A 24523-nucleotide genomic window follows, 5' to 3' on the forward strand; every position below is an offset into this window, starting at 1 on the left:
AAACTATTAAATAAAGGAAGGGCAGGCAACTTTGAAGATAAAGGGAGAATAGGGGCACAAACAACTTTTTTTGCTATGTATCTTTCCTCTCACACTATTAAAACATAATAAGCTTAATTGTGACATTTCTGATTTTGCCCAGCTTTGCTGTGACGAAGCTAGATTGTTTGCAGGCAGCCTTGACTGTTATTAACTGAGTCATTCACTTTGCTATTGTAAAATCCTTTCACAGTTTCCATAAACCATCTGATAAAGTCTTATTTCCTAGCATATTTATTCCTTTTAGAAAATAGCAGTCAGAGAAGAATGAAGCTATGATGTCAGTACGGAACTAAACTAACCCACATAATGGAACTACAGAATGGTCTGACATCAGTTCTTGGAACTTTTATAGGACTAATCAGAAACGCATTAGTGTGTGCTATATAGGTGCTTACCTTATAAGCAATGAATAATTACAGACGTCAGTATGTGTTTGTCAAAAACAAGTATTTGCCAGGTTTATATGTATTTTATGATCAAGTAGCTTTCATAGAAGATTATGGAAATGCTGAAGATATATCTTATTTCAGCAAATCATTTCACATTTTACCTCATTATATTCTGATTATGCAAGTAATAAGTGGAGCTGGATAGGATGACAATTATGTGGACATAACTCACTTGAAATTATATTCAATTCACAAATCAAATTGGAGTGGAAGCTGAGATGCTGTATACTGATTTCTTTTTGCCCTTCTGATTTCCTCTTCTGTGAAAAGTCTTTTCAGCCTCTGAAATTGCTATTCTTCCTAACTGGCAGCCAACTGCCAGCAGGATCTAAAAGTCACGGTAATATTTTGGCTGGTGGTTGGAAGATACTGGACGTTTGGAATGCGGTAGGACTCTGAATCTAGATAACCTCTGATGTAAAGTTATTTTCCATTGTAAACATTTTGTCACTTTGTTCAATATTCTTTCATTTTTTGTTTCTGCAGTGAAGTCTGAAAAGAAAACGGTACAGTTTAGTGATGAAATTCAAGTTGAAACAATTGAACCAGAACCTGAAACAATGTATATTGATGAAGTATGTACAAAATCAGCCATCAGTAAAGAATACATGAAGTATTGTCTTTTGATTTCAGAATTGGCCTGAGCGCTGTCAGTAGATGAAAATACAAAAAAAAAAAACCCTCAGACAAATTTCTTCTATTTTAAGCATATTAAGTAATCCCAATAGCTTTTATTTTTCCTTTATGTTTCCCCTTAGTAGCATCTTCAGTGCTCTTTAACTGAAACATTAATAAACATACGTGCTAGGAAAGAAATAAATGCATGCTTCACAAATTATTTGAATAAATGGTTCAGAATTCGCACCAGCACAGCACTTCTCAACTTCTCGCTCATTCAGCTCTTTTTAGGTTTTCTCAGCTCAGTGTGACTCTTAAACAACTCACATAGAAGCTGAAAAGAGACTTGCCTGAATAATGGGAAGTACACAAATTCTTCCCTGAATCTTAAGTGCAAAAATTTAATATTGTACTCCATCCATTGGCTCATACTCAATTATTACTTCTATAGTCTACTGCCTCTTCCTATATATAGATTATTTTTGGAGTGGCAAACAAGTCAAATATTATCAAAAGTCAATTGTTGTTCTTTTATTTATGTTTTTATTGTATTATAAATTACCCAGAGTTGTTTTGGTCATGACATGGGTAGCATATAAACAAATACATATCTGTTTTCATAAATATTTGATTGAAACATTTTAAAGTCTAGTTTCTTGTTTCATTACAGTATTTATTTTTTTATTCCAGAAGATTTGGAAAATGCCACGTTATGTTTGTGTATTTCACTACTCCCTTGCTTCATTTTCATTTTATTCCTATTTAATCACTAGGTGGTAGTGTTGCTATAGTTAATGACTACCAGTAGCAATCATGTTTCTATTCTATTGCTTCTTAGAGATTTCTAAAATAGCTTATATATGTTGAATATTCTATTTGTATTAATGATAGTGTAATTGGAAATTATTCATAGTATTGTGAATTCTTTATAGTTCTGTAAGTTGCTCAGAGTCACTGAGTGAGTAAGTGAATGGCATTCATATTTTCATACATAGTACATACATACATACATACATACATACATGCATATTTTCAAACATATGAAATGTTACTTTTATTTGAGGTTATCAATTAATATATTTTAAATTATATTTATAGTTGCAGAACAATTTTATAAAATTTAATTTGACAGTATTTCTTTAACTCAGTGATACTTACTATTATTTTTTTCAGAAATCTATTAAAAAGTATGATATCAATTCACAAAATTTATTTTCTACAAAGGATATTGTAGAACTTCCTTGTTTACATAAAGATATGAAATCTAGTGTGAAAATACAACTGCATTATTAAACCTACTTGTGAGTGCTTGATAATACTGGCACTGCTCTCTCTAAAAGTGAATATTTGACTATTTGGCATATAATTTATTTTATTGAAGAAAATTATACTATATAATTCATGCCAAAGCAGTTGGTGTAGTGGCTAAGATGCCTGCGTAAAACTTAGAAGACTGGGACTTCTAGTTCCACCTTGGCATAAAGCCAGCGACTTGAGGAGCTATAGGACTCCAGGAATGAAACTAACTTGAAAGCATACCTTCTCCCCCCCCCCCCAATCCCTGATAACTCATATAGAAACAATGTATTTATTTTGGCATGTTGCAATGTGGTTTGATCTTCTGTTTTTTTAAGTCAACAAACATTTCCATGCCACATGATAAACCTTTTTGCATTTAAATGGACTTTTTAAAATTAAATTCTAATATCTCAGGGCAATTGAGGGTAGAAGAAAAGGATTCCATTTTGAAGGAAAGAAAAAAAAATCAAATATAGTCAAGTTGTTGCACACACCTTGTGCAGTTACAAATAAAGAACTCTATGTCATGTTCTAGGATAAAATGGACCAGCTGTTGCAAATGTTGCAAAGTGCAGATCCAGCAGATGAGGAGCCAGACCTTCCAGAGCTGGTCCATCTTGAAAGTAAGCTTCCTAATGCTACGTAACAATGTCACACAACGGACCTCCTATCTAAAACTAAGCTAAGCTATCCCTACCATTTCTGCAAAACTAGCTTTCTTTAACAGTCTTAAATCTTTTTATTTGTTTATTAATTCAGTGAAAGAAACAGTGCTTAGTTCTGTGGTTTAATAACATCATTATCTACAGCACTTGTTTATTGTTTGAGATGTTATAGAATAAGGAATCTGGAAGTAATACAATGTTAACGTTTATAACAGCTGGAGCAAATAAAGCATATTAATATCTCTATTTCTAGCAATGTGCCATCAAATGGGACCTCTCATTGATGAAAAGCTAGAAGATATGACCGGTAAGAATAGCAGTAAGCTTAGTATCTTACAGTAGGGATTGGCAGCCTCTTTATGCCAAAGACATCACATAACATTGGAGGGGGACAGGGCAAAAACTACAAAGTTTTGAGGCTATATCAAAGCTATGGCTTTCAGAATTTTTTTTTGGCAGATTTATAACTAGTTGGTCTATTTTAAAGGTTATACACAGCTTACATTTCTACACATTTTTTTAAAAATGATATGTGTTAATGTTATTTAGCTTTTTTAATAGTAGCCATTATTGTTTCCATTTTCCCATTTGAGAAGGCATATTTGAGAATCAGTCCACATATTCACTACTTTTGATGGTCAACTTTTTTTTAAAGCTATTTTCATCCTGTGACTATTTCTTTGAAATTCTTTACTACTTTAAGAAGGTTTGTAGGGTTTTGTTTGCTATTAGGAAGCAAAGAATTGTATCTGCTGGGGACTATGTGTGGCTTCAGGAAGTGCATCCAGCTAGTAAACACTCAGTTACATCCAGTTGCCCCAACTCTAACCCGAATTAAGGGATTATAGGGCAGTGATGGTGAACCTTTTGGCACCAAGTACCAAAGCCAGAATGCACATACATGTGTACGTGCCGGAGCACTGGAAACCCAAAGACCAGCTGGCCAGTGCGTGCTTGCCTGTTCTTTGGCTGTTTTTGGCCCATTTTCAGACCAGTTTTTTTGCCCGTTTTTGGCCCAAAAAATGGCCGAAAAACAGCCTGAAAATGGCCTGGTTTGGGGCATTTTTTCGGGCCATTTTCAGGCGCTCTGGAAGAAGAGCATCTGGTGACAGCATGCATGCCCACAGAGAGGGCTCTGTGTGCTATCTCTCACGTGTGCCATCGATTCGCCATCATGGTTATAGGGTCTTAAAAAGGGAGTTAGGAGGCAAGAGGGTTGTCCTTCTGTAAAACTCTTATTACTAGTATCTTTGTGCTTCTACTTTGGACGTGCAATGGAATGATTTTTATTTATTAACTGACAAGCTGTTAACAAATAATTCATGATACAATCTTGTATTTAAAAATATTACTTATTTTTATTTGTTTCATCCAGGAAGCATTCAGAACTTTCGGAACTCAATATAAAAGTGATGGAAGCCCTCTCATTATATACTAAGTTGATGAATGAAGACCCCAATGTATTCCATGTATTCAAAATTACCAAAACCCTCAATACTACATGACTCAGTCTAATGTTTTCTAATTCTCAGGTATGCACCTGAATGTTTTAAAAACTGGAGATATTGTTCCATTTTAAGCCAAGTCATTATAAAGTTGTTAATATATATTGGTCATAAATATTCAGTTTGTGTTGTAAATTTGTTGAAAATTATGGGAAGAATATTAATGAGAAATTATATCTTACAAAATATAGTGGTGAGACTACCGTATATACTCGAGTATAAGCCGAGTTTTTCAGCCCACTTTTTTGGGCTGAAAAAAGCCACCTCGGCTTATACTCGAGTCTACAACGGATCCGGCAGTGCTGTTGCCTGTTGGAGGAGGAGGAGGCGAACAGCCTGCCACGCCAGCCCCGCCGCTCTTCCCGCCCCCTCCAAGCCCCACAGTCCAGCGGACGCAGCAGAAGCAGCCCCGGGGCTCCGCTGCATTTTCTGGACGGGGTCTCGCAGGAAGGAATCCCCTCTCCAAGGGATCCCCGTCCAGAAACTGCGGGGAGCGGCAGCGGAGCCCTGGGCTGCTTCTGCTCCGTCCGCTCCTCTCTGCCTATCCTGTCGCCAGCTGGTGGGGCTGACCCTGATCCATAAACACTGCCGATTCAGCCTCGGATCTTTGTCGGGACCTCTTTCTGGTCCGCCTCTGAAGTCCATATTCTCCATAGTCTCTCGAAACTGCTCCCCCCCACCTCCAGTTTCTTCCTAGTTGATCCCACGCGCCGCTGACCTAGGAACCGCATACCTCCCAGCAGTTTTTTCAGGCTGCTCCCAGATGGGAAGGGAGGGGGGATTGTAAACCCCTTCCACACCCTGGCTCCTCCTCTTCCAGAGTTCGGGCTCTCTTTCTTTCTTTCTTTGAAAGAGAAGCCCAAATTAGCCAAAGGGGGGAAAGCGAAGCGAGCGAGCGAGCGAAGCAGTGGGAGGGGGAAAGGTCCCTGTGAAGCCCTGCGGCCAAGGAGCGCTGCCTGCTTTTTTAAGAAAACCTGGAAGGGGAAGAGGGCGGGTTTTTTCCCCCTCCCTTTTTCTTTTCGTTCCCGTGGCTCAGCCTCTCCTTTCCTTGGGGCCGCTGACCTAGGAACCGCATACCTCCCAGCAGTTTTTTCAGCCTGCTCCCAGATGGGAAGGGAGGGGGATTGTAAACCCCTTCCACACCCTGGCTCCTCCTCTTCCAGAGTTCGGGCTCTCTTTCTTTCTTTCTTGAAAGAGAAGCCCAAATTAGCCAAAGGGGGGAAAGCGATGCGAGCGAGGATCGAAGCAGTGGGAGGGGGAAAGGTCCCTGTGAAGCCCTGCGGCCAAGGAGCGCTGCCTGCTTTTTAAGAAAACCTGGAAGGGGAAGAGGGCGGGTTTTTCCCCCCTCCCTTTTTCTTTTCGTTCCCGTGGCTCAGCTCTCCTTTCCTTGGGGCCGTCACGTTTACTGTTTGCAGTTCCTTTCTTCGTATAAAAACCCCTCTGGCTCTAAAGGGACCTCTTCCAGAATTAAGGACTGCGCTCAGTTTCTGAAAGGTGGCCACGATCCCCAGTGGAAAGGCGTTATTTCCCCTCAGTTGTGAGGGCAATGCTGCTCGCGACTTTCCCCTAAATGTTGGAGAAAACTTTTCATTTGGAAGGACGATTGTACAGGTTGAGATTTCCTTTCAAAACAAACAAAACCAACCCCCTCCCCGGTCCCAATGTTTCAAACAACCCCCTTTCCCTGCTGGGAAGAGCCCAGCCAACCCCCGTCCCTTCCCATTCGAAAGGGAAGCTTCGTATCACCTTCTAGAGAAAGTGGCAATGCCCTCAGTGGACTTCCTTGGTTTTCTCTCCGGGCTCTGCTCTTCGGCATTGCCCTTGGGGAAAACTGCTGCGGTTTGTTTCCGTGAATATATTAACAGGCGCGCGGAAAGCAACTAAGCCAAGGAGCGTACGTAGTCCAGCCAAGCGAGTCTAGTTTCCTGGGGTCCCCTTGCTCGCTCGCTTTCCCCCCTTTGGCTAATTTGGGCTTCTCTTTCAAAGAAAGAAAAAAAGAAAGAAAAGAAAGAGAGCCTGAACTCTGGGAAGAGGAGGAGCCAGGGTGGTTAGAAGGGGTTTACAATCCCCTCCTTCCCATCTGGGAGCAGCCTGAAAAACTGCTGCCGCGCCACGCCTGCGCCCCAAACAGAGCTGGGTCCAATCAGCCTTTTTTCCCCTTTTTATGCCCTGTCTCAGACGTGCTGGGCGCGCATGCTGTGAACTTGCCCACTTAGACGTCGAGGTTGCCGTGTGCACTCTTGTATTTTCCCCTTCCTCTTACATGCCCCCCTTGGTGCAAGCGGGCTAACGCTGGTGAAAGGAGTGGGGTGGACACAACTGGTAAATTATAAACCACAGATTTTAATCCTATTTAATTTTTAATGGTATCAAATTTAGCTATAAAGAAGAGAGAAAGAAAGAGGGAGTGTGTGCACAGGAGTGTGGGATTTTCTAAAACCCCATTGAATCCAGTGGAGGGAAGAAAGAAAGAAAGAAAGAAGAAATTGTGTGCACAGGATGTTGATTTTCTAAAAATCCCATTGAATCCAGAGGAGGGAAGAAAGAAAGAAAGAAAGAAAGAAAGAAAGGAAAGAAAGAAGGAGTGTGTGCACAGGAGTGGGGATTTTCTAAAAATCCCATTGAATCCAGAGGAGGGAAGAAAGAAGAAAGAAAGAAGAAGTGTGTGCACAGGAGTGTGGATTTTCTAAAAAACCCATTGAATCCAGAGGAGGAAGAGAGAAAGAAGAAGGAGGAAGTGTGTGCACAGGAGTGGGGATTTTCTAAAAATCCCATTGAATCCAGAGGAGGGAAGAAAGAAAGAAAGAAGAAGTGTTGTGCACAGGAGTGTGGATTTTCTAAAAAACCCATTGAATCCAGAGGAGGGAAGAGAGAAAGAAAGAAGGAGGAAGTGTGTGCACAGGAGTGTGGATTTTCTAAAAATCCCATTGAATCCAGAGGAGGGAAGAAAGAAAGAAAGAAAGGAGTGTATGCACAGGAGTGGGGATTTTCTAAAAATCCCATTGAATCCAGAGGAGGGAAGAGAGAAAGAAAGAAGGAGTGTATGCACAGGAGTGGGGATTTTCTAAAACCCCATTGAATCCAGAGGAGGGAAGGAGAAAGAAGAAGGAGGAAGTGTGTGCACAGGAGTGTGGATTTTCTAAAATCCCATTGAATCCAGAGGAGGGAGAAGAAAGAAAGAAAAGAAAGAAAGAAGAAGTGTGTGCACAGGAGTGGGATTTTCTAAAAATCCCATTGAATCCAGAGGAGGGAAGAGAGAAAGAAAGAAGGAGTGTATGCACAGGAGTGGGGATTTTTCTAAAAATCCCATTGAATCCAGAGGAGGAAAGAAAGAAAGGGAGTGTGTGCACAGGAGTGTGGATTTTCTAAAAACCCCATTGAATCCAGAGGAGGGAAGAGAGAAAGAAGAAGGAGTGTATGCACAGGAGTGGGGATTTTCTAAAAATCCCATTGAATCCAGAGGAGGGAAGAGAGAAAGAAAGAAGGAGTGTATGCACAGGAGTGGGGATTTTCTAAAAACCCCATTGAATCCAGAGGAGGGAAGAGAGAAGAAAGAAGGAGTTGTATGAGGGTGGGAGATTTCCTAAACCCCATTGAATCCAGAGGAGGGAAGAGAGAAAGAAAGAAGGAGTGTATGCACAGGAGTGGGGATTTTCTAAAACCCCATTGAATCCAGAGGAGGGAAGAAAGAAAGAAGGAGTGTGTGCACAGGAGTGGGGATTTCTAAAACCCCATTGAATCCAGAGGAGGGAAGAAAGAAAGAAAGAAGAAAGAAAGAAAGAAAGAAAGAAAGAAGAAGTGTGTGCACAGGAGTGGGGATTTTCTAAAAATCCCATTGAATCCAGAGGAGGGAAGGAGAGAAAGAAAGAAGGAGTGTATGAGGGGGTGGAGATTCCTAAACCCCATTGAATCCAGAGGAGGAGTGTGTGTGTATTTGTGTGTGTGTGTGTGTGTGTGTGTGTGTGTGTGTGTGTGTGAAAGAGAGAGAGAGAGAGAGAGACTATCACTGTGTTGTAGCTTATGATTCTTGATGAATGTATTTTATTTTATTTTATTTATGTACACCCTAAGACAAATTCCTTGGAGGTTCCAATCAGGCTGCTCTATGCAAACAGTCATGTCATCACTTTCTATAATATCAGCCTGCATTAGGTACCCAAAACAAGTCTTTTTTTTTTTTATCCTGTAGAAATGGATCCCAGTACTTCTACGGTAATCCTCGACCAAAACAAAACGCAGGTCATTCGAAGCTGGTTTTCAAACTTAAGGTGTGTCAAGAGCAGAAGAAAGCAATAACAGTATTGCAAGTAGGGAATTTTGTGGTTGATGAAAAACAAGTGAGGGAATGGCGGAAAAAGAAAGCTGACTTGGAAAAGATTCCAAAGTCAAAAAAAGCTCACGTGGTTTAACAACTTCATACTGGGGCTCTAGAGACTGAATTGTATGAATGGGTTATGGAGTGTCGTCAAAATGGTTACTGTGTAACACGCATGGGAATTCGCTTACGTGCCCTTCAAATGGCACAAGATGACAAATTTAAAGCACCAGGCATTGAAAATTTGTTGCGTCAGCAGGATGGTGTACCCGCTTCATGAATAGGTTTTCCCTATGTTTGCGGCCAAAGAACAAAGATTTCACAGAAGTTGCCCAAAAGACCTTGATGAAAAAGTGAGTCATTCCATTCATTCATCATAAAACAAAGAAGGATCCATAACTATGACCTGGGAGATATTGGAAATATGGATGAAACACCTATGACCTTTGATCTTCCAAGCAACAGAACTGTGGCAAGTTTGGGAGACAAAACTATTTTTCTCAGAACCACAGGAAATGAAAAAAACCATTTCACAGTTGTTCTGTCATGTTTGGCTAATGGAACTAAGCTGCGGCCTGTCATTATTTTTAAAAGAAAGACCTTGCCTAAAAAGGTCAAATTCCCACCACGAATTACAGTGCGCGCACATATTAAAGGCTGGATGGATGAAGACGGAACAAAAAAATGGCTGGAAGAAATTTGGAAAGAACGACCAGGAGCAGCCTTAAAGAAAAAACCATCATTGCTAGTTTGGGATATGTTCAGAGCCCACACATCTGATGACATAAAAAAATGGCAAAATCTTCTCAAGTTACTTTGGCCGTTATTCCAGGTGGGCTTACATCTGTATTGCAACCGCTAGATGTGTGTTTAAATAAACCTTTTAAAGACCGTGTGAGAAAGATGTGGCATGAATGGATGTCATCTGGTCAAGCCCGACTGACAAAAGGTGGAAATCTGATGAAGCCCGACATAGAATTGATAGCAAAGTGGGTTCGTGATGCATGGGAAGAGATTCCGGAGGACATGGTGCGACACGCCTTCAAGAAATGTGGCATTAGTAATGCTATGGATGGCAGTGAAGACAGCGCTTTGTATGAGAACGACAGCTCTGATGGTGATGACTGCGAACTCAGTGATGATGACAATGTCTATGCTGATAACCTCACACTAGCTAATGCTGAAGCTCTGTTTGGACATACAGATGATGAGGAGGAATCCAGTTTTGAAGGATTTTAACTCTTATGTTTTAGCTTGGTTGCTGAATGAGCTAAGGTTTTTGTACATTTAAAGTTATTGTTGATACCATATGTTTTTATTGACCCTCTTTTCCACTTACAGAGCTAGTTATTTATTTATAAATAAATAATATTTATTTATTCAAAAACATTATTGGTATCTATTTTTATTTTTGAAATTTACCGGTAGCTGCTGCATTTCCCACCCTAGGCTTATACTCGAGTCAATAACTTTTCCAGCTTTTTGGGGTAAAATTGGGTGCCTCGGCTTATATTTCGGGTCGGCTTATACTCGAGTATATACGGTGCATCATCTGCCCAGAGTTATGAAGTCAAATTTATTACACTCCAATTCTACTATATACAACCAAATACTGATACATAGTAAATTACAATAATCCTGGAAAGAAATGATTGCTTGATGGATGGATTATGTACCATCCAGTTGGTATTGATTCGCAATGACTACCTATAGATTTTTTTCATGATATTTCTTTCCCTAACTTAGTCCTTCAGGTGTGCACTCACCAACACTGTAATTGAGTCCACATGGAGAGAAATGACTTCAAGTTTAATGATTTGTGCGAGATGGTTGCATTCATATTCTTGGATGTGAGAAATACTCTGTACTGTTATATAATAGAAATTATGAAAAGATTTTAGTGAGCCTGGATTCTTTTTGTTAAGCTGCAAGTGAATATTGCTACAGTCTTTTGTTTGGGAGGAGGGTTTAAATTAATAAGCATAAGTTGAAATGAATTGGCTTACAGTTGTGTTTTGTTTCTTCTTATTTGAGGTTTTTTAGGTTTATCAAGGACAGCCTCAAAGCAATGCTTATTTGGTGGGAGGAAATACACAGATGAGTCACGTGCAAGGCTACAGCCTTCCGTCAGATCAACTTCCATCTCTTAATCAAGGCACAGTTCCTCCAGTAGCAAGTCCCGGGTTAGCTAGCCAGCCAGTTCAGGCATCTTACACAAAGTAATTGAAAATATATATATTTAAGTTTTAACTTAACTAAACTAGCCAATCTTAAAGTGGAAATTCAGCATCAATGTTCAATATTCATTTCAAAAATCTTTTTTTAAATATTTGATTTGTTCTTCATTTGAAAAGAACATGTATAAAATCAGAATAATTGTAATGGATTTCCAAAATTTAGTTTTATTGCTTAGGATTACTCAGGAATGAATCTCATTTTGAATGTTAATTTTGCAAGGAAAAGCTATAACATTCCTGTTATTTCTAAGATGCCTGCAGTTGAAGTCAAAAGACTGCAGGCATCTTAGAAATAATATGTACCTTCTTAGATCTCTGGCTGACTTTTCCTTTTCTTACCTGAAATTCTTTGATAAAAGTGCAGGTTACCATAACTTGAGAAGCTCTTTCAGGACAAAGCATTGAATGGATTTTATAGAGTAATATGTGAATGAGATCCATGAAAACTTGATATGTCCTCCAATGGTACTTAGTAATAATTGTTATTGAATATTATAAATCATGTCACGTAACTAGCTTTCTGAAATTTTGGTTTGTATTTTCTTTTAAATTGTATTCTGTTTCAGAATAAAAACGGTGAAAGAGTTAAGGCAAGATGACAGTTTAGAAAATAGAAGAATATCAAAATGTGCTAGTTTATCCCAGCCTAAATAGGTACAGTTAAGAGATTATTCATGTAGAGCAGAACTGTTAAAACAGTTTTGTGTTCCCTGAAGAAACTGGTTTAAAAGACTGGACTGGGCTGGAAAGATTTGACTAAATGCTTTCATGTTTCTATTTCAAGTACTTTTTCTTAACTATTTATTTATTGAAGTTGGAAAAGACGCTCAAATTTATTGTGTATATATATGTTTATAGAAGAATTGATTACTTTTGTCAACTTTGCTTTGTATCCTTTTGTTTATCTTCTTTCCTTTCCTATCTCTATTTCTAGCACGATGGTGGGTTCTGTTCCAGGAAACACTTACTCTAGCCAAGCTGCAGTCTACAGCCCAACCCCTGCAGCTACTGAGGCTACTTCTTACCAAAATTCTGGAACTCTGTCTCAGGTGCCAGGTTATAATTTAGTCACCTCAACTCTTCCCCAGCCTCCAGGAAACCAACCACCACAACAGCCTCCATCATCACAGAAGGCATTACTATAGGATACAGGACTTTGGATTCCTAATCTACTCTAACCTCTGTGGAAGGCAGTTTACAAAGTTATGAGTTTATTTCTTTAATATCTTAAACATGGGTTATCCTTGGTTTAATAAGAATCTCTCTTGGTGAAGAAGTATGATGATTCTATTTGCACTGACTTAAGATTTTTGTTTTACCTTTGGAAAGGGAATTAAAATATTTAGAATATTTAATTCCTTTAAAATGCCTAAACATTGGTACAAAGTTATTTATGTCTGCTGAAACTGTTGAGTTTGTGAAGATCCAACTCGGCAAATTATTGTGGCATATATGTAATGTATATACAATATGTTTGTGTTAGTGATCGTTCTGAATTACTATAGTGATCATGTGAATATAAAATGTGTTAAAATTTACATTACTGTTTATTAATCGTGAACCATGGTCATAGATGGACCATGTTCATGGATTTTATAAGAATGTTTGCTTTAAACCCATATACTGTATGTCAAATATTTGCAGGTGTGGTTATGTTATTGAATCTGAATTGCTTGGTTTTCATTAATAATACACTGAATGCAATTGTGTTGTTTTCTGCCTCCCTGTAGCCTGTGGATGCTATAAAATGACTATCTACCAAAGTAGGCTAGAACTTCAGACACTCTTCATTCAGAAAATGTTTTATGCTTACCACTAATGGTTTCAAAACAATAAGTGGCAGGCTGCTAAATTTATGGAACCATGAAACAGAACTGTTTTTATCTTTACTGTTTAAATGATATGACTTACATTTCCATGCTAGTTTTAACTCAGTAGCCTGCTGAGTGGGACACTTTGGATGTGAATGAATGACATTTCTAAACTGGAATAATGAAACACTACATTTATTAAAGTCTTGTTAAAGGCTGCCATCATTGCCACTTTCTTTGATTGTGTGTGTTTTCTTAAAAAAAACTCTTCATGGTCTTTGTTGGATTATTATTCTTGTAGTCATGGGGTAGAGAGCAATTTCAACTGACAATTTCATGGCCAGAGAAATGCCTCAAAGATCAAGTTTTATTAATTTTGAAATGTTTTATTCATTTTCATTTTCAATTTTGTACATTCACTTATATACTGAATATTTGCAATAATAATAATATAAAAAAATAAAACAAACCTAAACACAACTCATCATCCAACATATAAACCAACCTGTCGCTTTCATCCTCCATACACCCCTTCTCCCCCTCCAACTTTCCTTTCTCCCTCCAACAATCACCCCTCCTACTTCCCTTTCCCCTCCTATCTTCCTTTCTCGCCTTCCTCACCCTCCTTCCCCTCTCATCCTCCTTACATTCCCCTCTTCCTCCCTCCTTACTTCTCCCTCTTCTTTTCCTCTACTTCTCACTTTGGTGCATTTCTCTATTCATTAATCTATTCAGTTACTAAAAATTGTGCTAAAAAGAAAAAAGAAGAAAAAAAGAAAAAAAAAGAAAAATAAAAAGAAAAGATAAGGAACAACAGTATACAAGTGTATTCTTATTCTATATATTGAGACTATATCTCCACCCACCCACCCACCCCCAATGAACCCCCCTCCCTAATCCCCTCCGACTTTCCAGGTCCACACCCGGCACAGTTCACTACTATTCCCTTCTAGAATATCTTATAGTCAAATAGATTAAAAATAATAATGAAAATAAATAAAAAGAACACTCCGAAAAAAAAAAGAAAAAAAAGAAAAGAATAAAATCTTTTGCATTATGCTCAGCCTCCCATCATTATTAAAATTTAAACAGTATAGATCATTCCATTTATATTTTTTCTTCGTCCCTTGCTTCTTTGATATTTACCCCCATCTTTCTGTAGACTCTCCAATAGCCTTTCTTAACCTTATATTCAGATAATAGTTTATACAAAAATCAATTTACCTTCTAATACAGAGCAGTCTAATCATACTTTCGCTACTCTTCTTCCTACCCCTCGCTTCTCATCTCCATTCCTCCCAAGCCAAAATTCCATAAAATTAGGCTCTCTCTCTTCACTTTAAAATCCTGAGCTTTTTATGTTAGACTTCAAGCATGTAAATCCATAAATGTGTGTCCAAAATCCATACCACTTCATTCAGTCCCAAGATCACTTCATCAATATCCCGCTCACCTTCCCTTCTGCCCCACTCCCTCCCGACTCCATTCATCCCAAACCACAATTCAAATAAATCTTGGTCTCCACTTTCCTCACACCAGAAAACAATTCATGCGCAGTTTGGATTAAAATTCAAATAAGTCTTATATAAATCCCATACAATATCTGTCCAAAATAAGCGATGCTTCTTTCCGTTCCTCATCGATATACAGCTTACCATTTCATACCAAACAGGAATCCTAAAATTTTAATCAATCTAAGAGTTTAAAAAGTATTTTAAAGACATCGCTGGATCTTTATTCTTTACTCTTCTGCCCTTCCGGAAAGAGAAGGCAGCCCTCTGCCTTATAGCCACGTCAGGGGTGGGTTTCTTGCCCCGTTCCAACCGGTTCGGTTGGAACGAGGCTGGCGGCGTCCTCACGCATACGCGCGGCGCGCACATGCACGCGCGCGTTCCATGCATGCGTACTAGCTTCTGTGCGATGCTCCAGCTGCTCCTGGAGGATCGCGCAGGCGCTGTATGCGTCCTGCGCATGCGTGGAAGCGCAGAATTCGGCAAAACCGGGTAAGGAGCGGGTGCGGGCGTGCGCGGGCGCGGGGGGGGGGGCTTCGCCGTTCCCGGAAGTTACTTACTTCTGGGTTCGGCGACCAACCGGATCGCAGGGACCGCCGCGAACCGGTTGAAACCACCCCTGAGCCATGTGTTCCGCTGCTTTGAAGATATGGCTAAATCCTCAGTTTCCGCTCTTCTGCCTCTCGGTAGGGGGAGAACAACTCCCTCCGTCTGTAACCAAGTGAATTGCTGCTTGTCTTTCCTTCACCTTGTCTTTCCGCGTTTTCCGAGTGAGTCAGGAAGTCCCGCCTTCAGAGTTTTATAATAAAAGTCCCGAGCTTCCGAAACAGAGTTGAGACGAAATCTTTGATTCTCGAATGTAACTGTGATTCCAACTGGAGCTTCCCATTTATACTGTATTTGGTGGTTTCTAAGCTCTTTGGTTAAAAAAGTATAATCTCTCCTTGCTTGGCAGCATCTGGAGTGGTATTTCTTTAAAGACAAACAAATCCTGCCCATCGATTCGCAGCCTGTTTGTTGTAAAACTTTTGGATGATCGCATTTCTGGATTCTCTTGTGAAAAAAATATATAATTATGTCTCTTGGGAGCTGTCGCTGTTCTGCTACACACGAATTCTGGCGATAGATTTTTCGAATATTCCAATCAAAATTGAATCCCGGACTTCCCACCGCTTGACTGAAAGCCTCTACAAACGTCTGTTTCAAGTTCTCTCCTTTCTTTCGGGCAGTCCTCTGACTCTTATTGCAAACGCCTTCCTGTTGTAATTTATCATTATAAGTTGTGTTTGAGTATCTCTAATCTCTTGTTGTAATGTTTGGATGTTGGAAGTCAAATTAAAATTAGCCTCCTCCAAAGTTTCCAGTTAGTCTCCATTTCTTCGGTATAATCTGTCAAAGCAGACATAGCTTCAAACCTATCCATCTTTATTTGGGCAATCTTGGTCTCAATTTTGTCACATAAGTCCAGCACAAATTCCTTGATTTCTTTTTTGAAGTCATTGAGTATTTGAAAAGAAGTTCCTGTGTTAAGGAATCTCCAGTAGGGGGTGTGGGAGGCAAGGGCAGCGATTTTATAGCAAGTTCTTTAAGCACATGCGAAGGGGAGCGCTTTGCCTACTTAGACCTGGGAGCCATTATAGGTAAAAGCTGAGAGTAAACAAATAACAGTGTCTTCACCTGCTCAGTTCTCAATAAGTTATTTGTAGATTTTGCTTGTTAATGAGGAGCAGTCTCCAGGAAGATAGAGCCGGTTAATTACGTCATCTATTAATCACCAACACAGTAAAATTGCCATTTTGTAGCACGATTGAACAAAGAAGCCTCAAAGGAAAACGAGGCTGGTGTTTAAGATAGTTATAAAAAAGGAACATCTCAGGAGTGGAACCCGCTCGTGTTAGTCTTAAGTAGCTTTAAGCAGCTTATCATTGTCCTGAGGGGGGGGGTCACCTGTCTAGGGCTGCAAAAAAGGCAGCTAAGAAGAACTGGCTGGAGATAAGAGCTCAGTTACGCTGGATCTTTTCTCCGTTCACAGCCAAAAAAAAAGAAAGGGGCTGTGAACTACGAATAAATCCTAGCACCTGAGCTTCTGCCTGCCCCTTTCTGCCAAAAAGGGGTGATATCTATTGATCTTAATTAGATATACAGACCAGAACTCTGAGAGGAGCTCCGTTGAGCTCCTTCGGCGACAGCACCGCCCCCGGAAGTCAAGATCAAGTTTTATTAAGGAATGAAATAATTTAACTATTCATGGCTGAAGTTGAGCTATATGAATGTAGTCCTGAAATTGATTAAATGATTCAACTGTAGAGTCAAACATGAATGAATATAGTTAAAGAAACTAGTTTATTATTGGTTTCTCTGACAAATATTCTTCTGAATTGAGAATTGCTTCTAAAAATACTTTACTAAACAGCAACTTCTACATTATTTTGGATTCTTTCTTAAGTTATGGTGTGTAGTGGATATTTATCTACTTCATTTTTAAATAGGGTATTAAGAGAATTACAATTATGTTTATACATTTTTTCAAATCATTTCTTTAAGTTTGTAGAGCTACAGTCAACTACATTTTAGGTATAGTTAGAAGGCTAAATACAGAAAACTAACTCTTTTACTTTCTAATAAGAAAATATGTAGGGAGCCAAGATTTGCCATGATTTTGATTAATATATAAACTTCCAATCAGTTTCCTGCTCAATTTGCAGAGACCAATCCACTCAACTGTCCTCAACAATAGCTATTTTTATTTAAATGACCATTACTTGATTAGGGTGCTTATATGGACTGAACCTTAATAAATCAACATATATGTTATTTATTTATTCAGCTTCAATTTTATTAATACACAACGCTAAATATCTTTAGGAGGTAGAGCCTATTTAATTCAAACCACCTTAAAATTCATGAAAACATTACATTTTTAAAAACATGACCTGTTACATGTACATTTATCACTATACTTAACAAATATCATTAGCATATATTAATTCCAGTTGAGATTAGGAATTGTTGCTTTCTCGTTTTGATTATGTCCATTCAATTTTTTAAATGAAATCCTTATAATACTTATTATTTGCTGTTTTGTTGCCTATTAGGCTAGTTTAGAGAGAAGGATTTACAGGGCACTGAGTTAAAAATATTTTAGTGTGTCCTATTTGCAAGCTAATGCATATTATCTATATGAATAGGTTTATTGCGTATCCTTGTGAAGAATCTCACTTCCCTCCATTGTGAAAGCTTCCCATGTATTCCTGCTCTGTATTCCTGTTCTTTCACCAGTTGCTAATCTATAACCTTCTGGTACTCCAGATAAAGTTCTGAAACTTTTGCTGGATTGAATTTGTCAACAACCTTAACATAGCTTTTAACAGAAGAACAAATAAGAAAATTAGCAAATGTTTAAATCTGAGAACAGAGATACTGAAGATAAGTAATTAAATCTTCTGAATCTTTTTAAAATACCTATATATTAAATTGAACTATGTATAGTAATTATTAACATATTAAAAATAGTACTTAAGAATAATTGGATGAATATAAAATTAAACAGGATATAATTCATTGACAGAATAAACATTTAATTAAGCTATGTCCCTATTGACTACTTCAGCTTTTCCCAACCTGGAGTTCATTGTAATAAAGTAAATTTTCCACGCATAAGGAGGTCTGGGAAAGAGTGGAATAAACACTATATGATGTCACTTTCAAATTGCACAAAGACAAAAAAAAATGTTAATAATGTTAATACTTTTTTTTTGTATATGCATACTGATTTTAAAATTACAAAATTGGCAGAGAAGCCCCCTAATTTAATTGAAAAAGAGAAGTTGAATACAAATCTGTAAACCCCCACAGCTTGTGACAGCTGATCTAGTTGTCAGAATAGTTTCAGTGTTGTACTCTCTAGGAACATGCCAATAAAATAAAAGTTTTCATGAAAAAAAATAATTTCTTGTTTGCATTCATCTTTAAGTTTCCCCATATGTGAATAAGCATTTGGGGTTTCTGAATTTTCTTCATTATTTTGTCATGGAATGTTTTCACAGCTTCTTTTGATTCCTTGTGAAGTTTAATCTATGTAAAAATAATATCAGAGCTTAGTGCTTTTCTTTATGAAGTATTATGGAATATTCAATATTGTTTGTCAGCATAAAAAGCACATGCTCAGTAATTGGTTGTATCAACTTAGTCACAATAGCTTTGAATGCTTTCTTGACATGGCATGTAGGATTTTAGCCAATTCTTCCATTGTGAATTGATTCAGCTCAGTAATACTGCAGTGGCATAACCTCAAACCAGTAGTTAATGTAAGAAACATTTTGCCACTCACAACTAAGTACTAAGGAAATTAATTGAATAGTTTCATAAGCCCTTAGGTTAGTGTATGGACCAGGTTGTATCCCTTCTAATAGTTGGACAACTGTTTCAGCTGTAAATTTGATGCTATTGGAATGTAGTTTGCCTCCTGTTGCCTATAAAATTTAGTTATTAGTGTGCTGTTTTCGGCAGTAGACATGGAATAATGTACTTGGCTGTTAATCTCCTAGAAATACTACATCCAAGTATTTAAACCATTTTACTTGCTCTAATTCATGGGAATCAACTGTCCAAAAAAGTAAAACTAATGGAAAAAAAGGAAACTGCCTCGGTTCTTAGTACTCATTTCATTCTTCTGAAATGACACAATTGTATCATCAGAATAGAGTAGATTTGGGACACGTCAATTAGCTATTTTAGGCACATGAATATCAACACTCTGAAATATTTTAATCAGAGAGTTCATAATATATGTTAAAAAGCAATGGTGATAAATTACACCCTTGTTTTACCACTGCCTCCACCACTACCTTGATAACCTGGCTACCTGCCTATATCACACTCTACTGCCAATTTTATTGCATAGCTCAGTCGCCTTGGGTGCAAAATCATGCATGCGCGATATTGTGTGTGCTTGTGTGTCCACACACATAATTTAATGCCTCCTCACTGTGCCCCTTGTACATGCGCATATGCCCCCCCCCGGCTGCCTGTGCACGTGTGCATGGCTTTCTTGGAGCCTGCAGAGGGCAAAAATGGCCTCCCCTGCCACTGGAGGCCGGAAACTGCCCATATACTGACTTCTGATGGTAGATCTGCTTTTTGCCCTCCCCAGGGTCTAGAAGCTTTAGGGAAGGCGAAAAATGGGCCCAATGGCTCAACCACAAGTTTGGGAGTTAATATGGCTCTGCATGCCACCTGTGGCACGTGTGTCATAGGTTCGTCATCAAGGGTATATATAGCTCATAAATTACGACCAAAAGTCCTAAAAGAAAGGTTCAAATTGGATAAAAAGTGGTATGGATTTCACTTTGTTAAAAATGAATGGGAACTTTCATTATGTGGCAACGATTAACATTATTGCTAAGATCTGTAAAATGTTATTGAAATTAAATTTGGAAAATGAACATTTAAAACGTTGATTCAGTGGGCAAGGAATTTTGGATATAATGTGAGCTTGAACAATAGGAAAATATGTGGATGAAGGGTTTTAAAATTTACATTAAATTATAATTTAAAAGAGAATTTCTTTAAGATGATATATAATTCTTATTTAATGCCAAATAGGTTATCCAAGATGTATAAGGCATGTCAAATGAATGTTGGAAGTGTAAAAATAAAGAAGGGACTTTTTATCATTTATGGTGGACATATGATAAAGCAAAACATTTTTGGAGTATGATTCATCTTTAATACAGAAAATTCTGAGATAAAAATGAAACCAGAACTTTTTCTTTTGGGTCTCATGGAAAAAGAACTGGAGAAAAATTTGGAACTTTGTTACTATATATGTTGACTGCAACAAGACTATTGTATGTGCAAAAATGGAAAGACATTTCGATTCCTATCATGGACGAAAGATTGGAGAAGTTCATGGAGTTGGTGAAAATGGCAAAACTGACTACTTTGATAAAAGAAAAGAACATAAATACTTTGTTTCCATATGGAAACAACATCAAGCACGAAGTTCAGACTTCGTGCTTGATGTGGAAAAAAATGTAACTTTGACTTTGGGTTTAATAGATTAGATTGGTAGATCTTTATAGAAATCACTTGTTCCTTCTATTATGGAAAAGCAAAGCTGTGATTTGATGTTAATATCTTATTTTACTGTAACAGAGAGAGTTGGAAATCAATGCTTCTTTTTCTTTATTTTCCCCTTATCTTTCCTCATTTCACTTCCCCCTTCCTCCTCACTGTTCTTCTATTTACTTTTGTGTTTTATAATACTCTATACTTTAATGAAAATAATAATAATAATAAATAAATAAATAAATAAATAAATAAATAAATAAATAAATAAATAAATAATAAATAAACAAACAAACAAACAAACAAATAAATAAATAAATAAATAAATAAATAAATTAGGACCAAAAGTCTTATGGCTACAGAGGACCTGTTTAAGAGTGTCCCAGAAATTATACTAAGAGTAACTGTTGATAGCATATATTTAAGTAACCATATAAGATTACTAGATTCTAGTAACTAAATGCTCCATAAAGGCCTGCTGGAACAGAAGACTAGTATAGCTAAGCTGGCATCTGACTGGAGCCCCTTAGATGCCCCTTCAACAACAGCTTCTGAATATGGGGATCCAAAATATCAACCTAATCCATTAACCTTCATATAATTGAATGTGCCTGGGTTAATAATAGATAAAATAGTCTCCTCAGGCAGGGGGGGGGAAGCTTTTTGGTGGTCTTGAGATACATTTAATGGTATCATTTCTATTGAACTCATCAGAGGAATAATACTGTACATCATGAAAACATCAAAAAGAGTCTGTTAAACTAATCAGCTAACTCAAGCAGAAAATAATGTAAACCCTATCTTCATGGTTTACATTAATGTAATCCAGTTAGTTCTGTTGTGGAAACACCAAAGTCAATCAATGAGTTTATCCTTTACTAAATTTCTATAACTGCTCAACTCACCCAAATGACTGACAATTTGTTCATCTAGTCCTATTGCCTATTGCTGCTTTAGCTCATGGCCACAGCACCTTAGTAAGTGTGATCTTGGCAGAAGGGACCATGGAGCACTAGGTACTTCCTGAAAATAGGTCAGGAATTCATGGTCAAAAATCCATGTTGCGGAAGGTAGTTCTGTATTGCTAAAACCAGTGAGAACATTTGAGTAGGTTATTGGCTGACCGGTCTCATTTCTACAACACAACCCAAAGTGAGGACGATGAGCATTATAGTGGGGAGGTGATAATGTAAAATAGACTGAGCAACAGCCAAACCTCTAAAATCTAATAGATCCTTGATTTAGACAGCAGCAGGGCAGTGAGACTGAGAAATTGAGTGTTTTGGCTAATCAAATAGACAAAGTAATGACAATGGTACCAGGATAGTTAAAGAAAGCAAGGAAGCAGGAGGACTAAAGCCACCAGAAGGCATTAGGTGAAAAGGACTATTCCCAATAAAGGTACAAAATATAATTTCAGGAGAGATCAAAACTGGAATTATCCAATTGTGTATTTTATGAGATGAAATAGGCAAAATATAAAATAATGTGAAACCGGAATGGTCAAAATATTAGGTAATATCAACAACAATATATAATTTAAATCATAAATAAAGGTTGCTTCTTGAAGTGTTGTTTTTCTATTTGGAAATGACAATGGAGTTGTTTGATTATCTAGCCTTTGGGATATTTAAGTTTTGGATCAAAAAATAGGTCAGTTTTTCACTTCAGCTTTTGTAGTTTTCTGAACAGAAGTTCTGCTTACTTCCGTCTTGCATGACTCAATGTTCTGCTTTTAAGGGCTTCATGGGATGCTTCTTTTCCTAGCAATGCTGTATATAGTTCACAGTCCATGCTATTGCTCAGTAAAAGATAATTTAAATTCAAATGAACGTTTGTGTAAAATTATATTGATACACTGACAAATCCTATGCTAAGTAATTAATTTTGCTTACTATCTTGGAATTATTATCCATTGAAATATTTTGATAGGAAGCATGGCCATATCAAGTTATTCACCCATCTATCTTGCTATTACTTAAAATTGAAATAATTAAGTCATTAAATCCCTGGGGAAAGGAGGGAATTTCACAAGAAATTCTGATATTTTTCTTCAATCGCAGGGCTGAGGATCTTTTGATAAAATCAAGTTTGCTTCACTTTCAGGAATATGGAAAAAAGCATCTCAAGAGGAAATATGTACCATTACTTGATCTGGTTAAATTGGACAACCAATCCATATGTGACCTCCAAAATCATTTTACATATTTAATGGAGCTTCCTTGAATCATAGATGCCCATAGTCGGTAGGATGTTTTTGACCTTTTCATGTAAGAATCATTGTAATATAAATCCTAGAACAGATTTTATGAACAGCTAGTCCACAACTCACAACCATAATTAAACCTGTAATTACAGTTGTAAATCATTAAGCAGATCATCAAATAACTAGTGTGATTATACAACTTTCTTGTGGTAATGTAGATGCCAGTTTCTGGCAGAAAAGTTGTAAATTGCAGTTATAGGACTGCAGGATGCTGCAAAAAGCCTTTTGGGTGTCTGTTATAACTTTGAAGAGTTGCTAAGAAACCAATCATTAAATAAGGATTACTTGTACAGATTCTTGATATGCAATTGGGACTGAATTTTTTTTAGCCACTGCCACTTCAGCTTACTGTCAATAGCTGCCAATATGGTATTAAAGATTTTAATGGCAATAATAACAACCAGTACAGGGAGTCCCTGACTTATGACTAGTCACTTAGGGATTGCTCAAAGATATGATGGATCCACAAAATGATACTTATGACCTGGTTGAAAGTTCTGACAACTGCTTTCCTCCATGCAGTCATGTGTCTCTATTTTAGGCATTTGGTAATCATTTGTAACATCCCATGGTCATGTGACTATAATTTACAATTTTGGAAAAAGTTAGTGTTCACTTCCATTTTTTTTGGAGAGGGAAACCTGCATTGTAAAAAATGGGTTTGCTTAACAACCATAGAGTTTGCTTAATGACCATGGCATTCTCTTAACACCTGCCACAAAATATAATTGGTTTGGTCCCATGGCAGTGGTGGGTTCCAGCACCCGTTCCAACTGGTACGGTTGGAATGGGCCTGGTGGCATCCACATGGATGCGCGCAGCGCGCACATGCATCTTAGCACCTCCATGACGCTCCAGCTGCTGAGTGGAGCATTGCACAGATGCTGTATGTGCCATGCGTGGAAGCGTCGAAGACTTAGAAGACCAGTAAGGAGTTTGGGCGGGCGGGTGGGCCCTCCAGAGCACCGTACTGGAATGGTATCTGGTGTTCTGGGCAGGCTCCGGTATGCTCGAATCGGGGCGTACTGCCTGCAACCCACCACTGTCACATTGGTGCCTTGACATAGGACCATGATAATATACAACATAAATTCTAGGGTCCATTTTAGTTGTAAATTTGAGGACTACTTGAAAAAATTAAACTCAGTGATGGAAAGGGAAAAAACCCAGAAAATTACAAAAGATGGGGGGGAAAGAAAAAAGAAGTAACACAAAGAAAAGAAATATATAAAGAAGTCACTTCCAATTTATATTCCTGTAAAAGACCAGATTCTTTCCTTTTTAAAGACCCCCAAAGCTCAGCTTGCTCATGTGTTAAAGATAGGTCAGTTACTCAGAAGAACTATAAGAACATTCTGTGGAAACACCATGGCATTCACATGGTGCTTTTTACCTAGAAGGAAACTATCTTGCCTGTTTCGCAATATGTAACAGATGCTTGGCTCACGCCTGAAGTAAAAGCAATCTCACTGCACAATTAATTTCAACAAGGAAACAGATTTCACTACCCAGGTTCCTAAAGGTTACTGTTTTCTGAGCAATGTTTAATGAAACTAACATTCTCACTATTTTTCAGAAGAGGATATAATGCTTGCCAAGATAAATCCTTTTAAAAAGAATTAGATTAATAAACTAGAACATTTATTACGGCAATGAATATAACTCCTGTACTTCCTAGCTAGATGTGATTATTATTTGTTATGGGCAAAATTACCATTAAAGCAACAGGATGCCTT

The 24523-nt window shown here is 37.9% G+C and overlaps 1 protein-coding gene across 1 annotated transcript in view; it reads left to right on the top strand.

Moving 5' to 3' along the window:
- Positions 1 to 13168, top strand: part of STAM (signal transducing adaptor molecule) — a 38536-nt gene extending 25368 nt beyond the window's left edge. Inside the window, 9 exon segments of the mRNA XM_032237251.1 lie at positions 978 to 1066; positions 2944 to 3031; positions 3327 to 3375; positions 4443 to 4527; positions 4529 to 4555; positions 4557 to 4592; positions 4594 to 4605; positions 10937 to 11112; positions 12065 to 13168. Coding sequence (XP_032093142.1) covers positions 978 to 1066; positions 2944 to 3031; positions 3327 to 3375; positions 4443 to 4527; positions 4529 to 4555; positions 4557 to 4592; positions 4594 to 4605; positions 10937 to 11112; positions 12065 to 12275 — 773 coding nt within the window. The 3' untranslated portion in view covers positions 12276 to 13168.
- Positions 13169 to 24523: the final 11355 nt, after the last annotated feature.

This window comes from Thamnophis elegans, chromosome Z, assembly GCF_009769535.1.
Source record: "Thamnophis elegans isolate rThaEle1 chromosome Z, rThaEle1.pri, whole genome shotgun sequence".
NCBI lineage: Eukaryota > Metazoa > Chordata > Lepidosauria > Squamata > Colubridae > Thamnophis > Thamnophis elegans.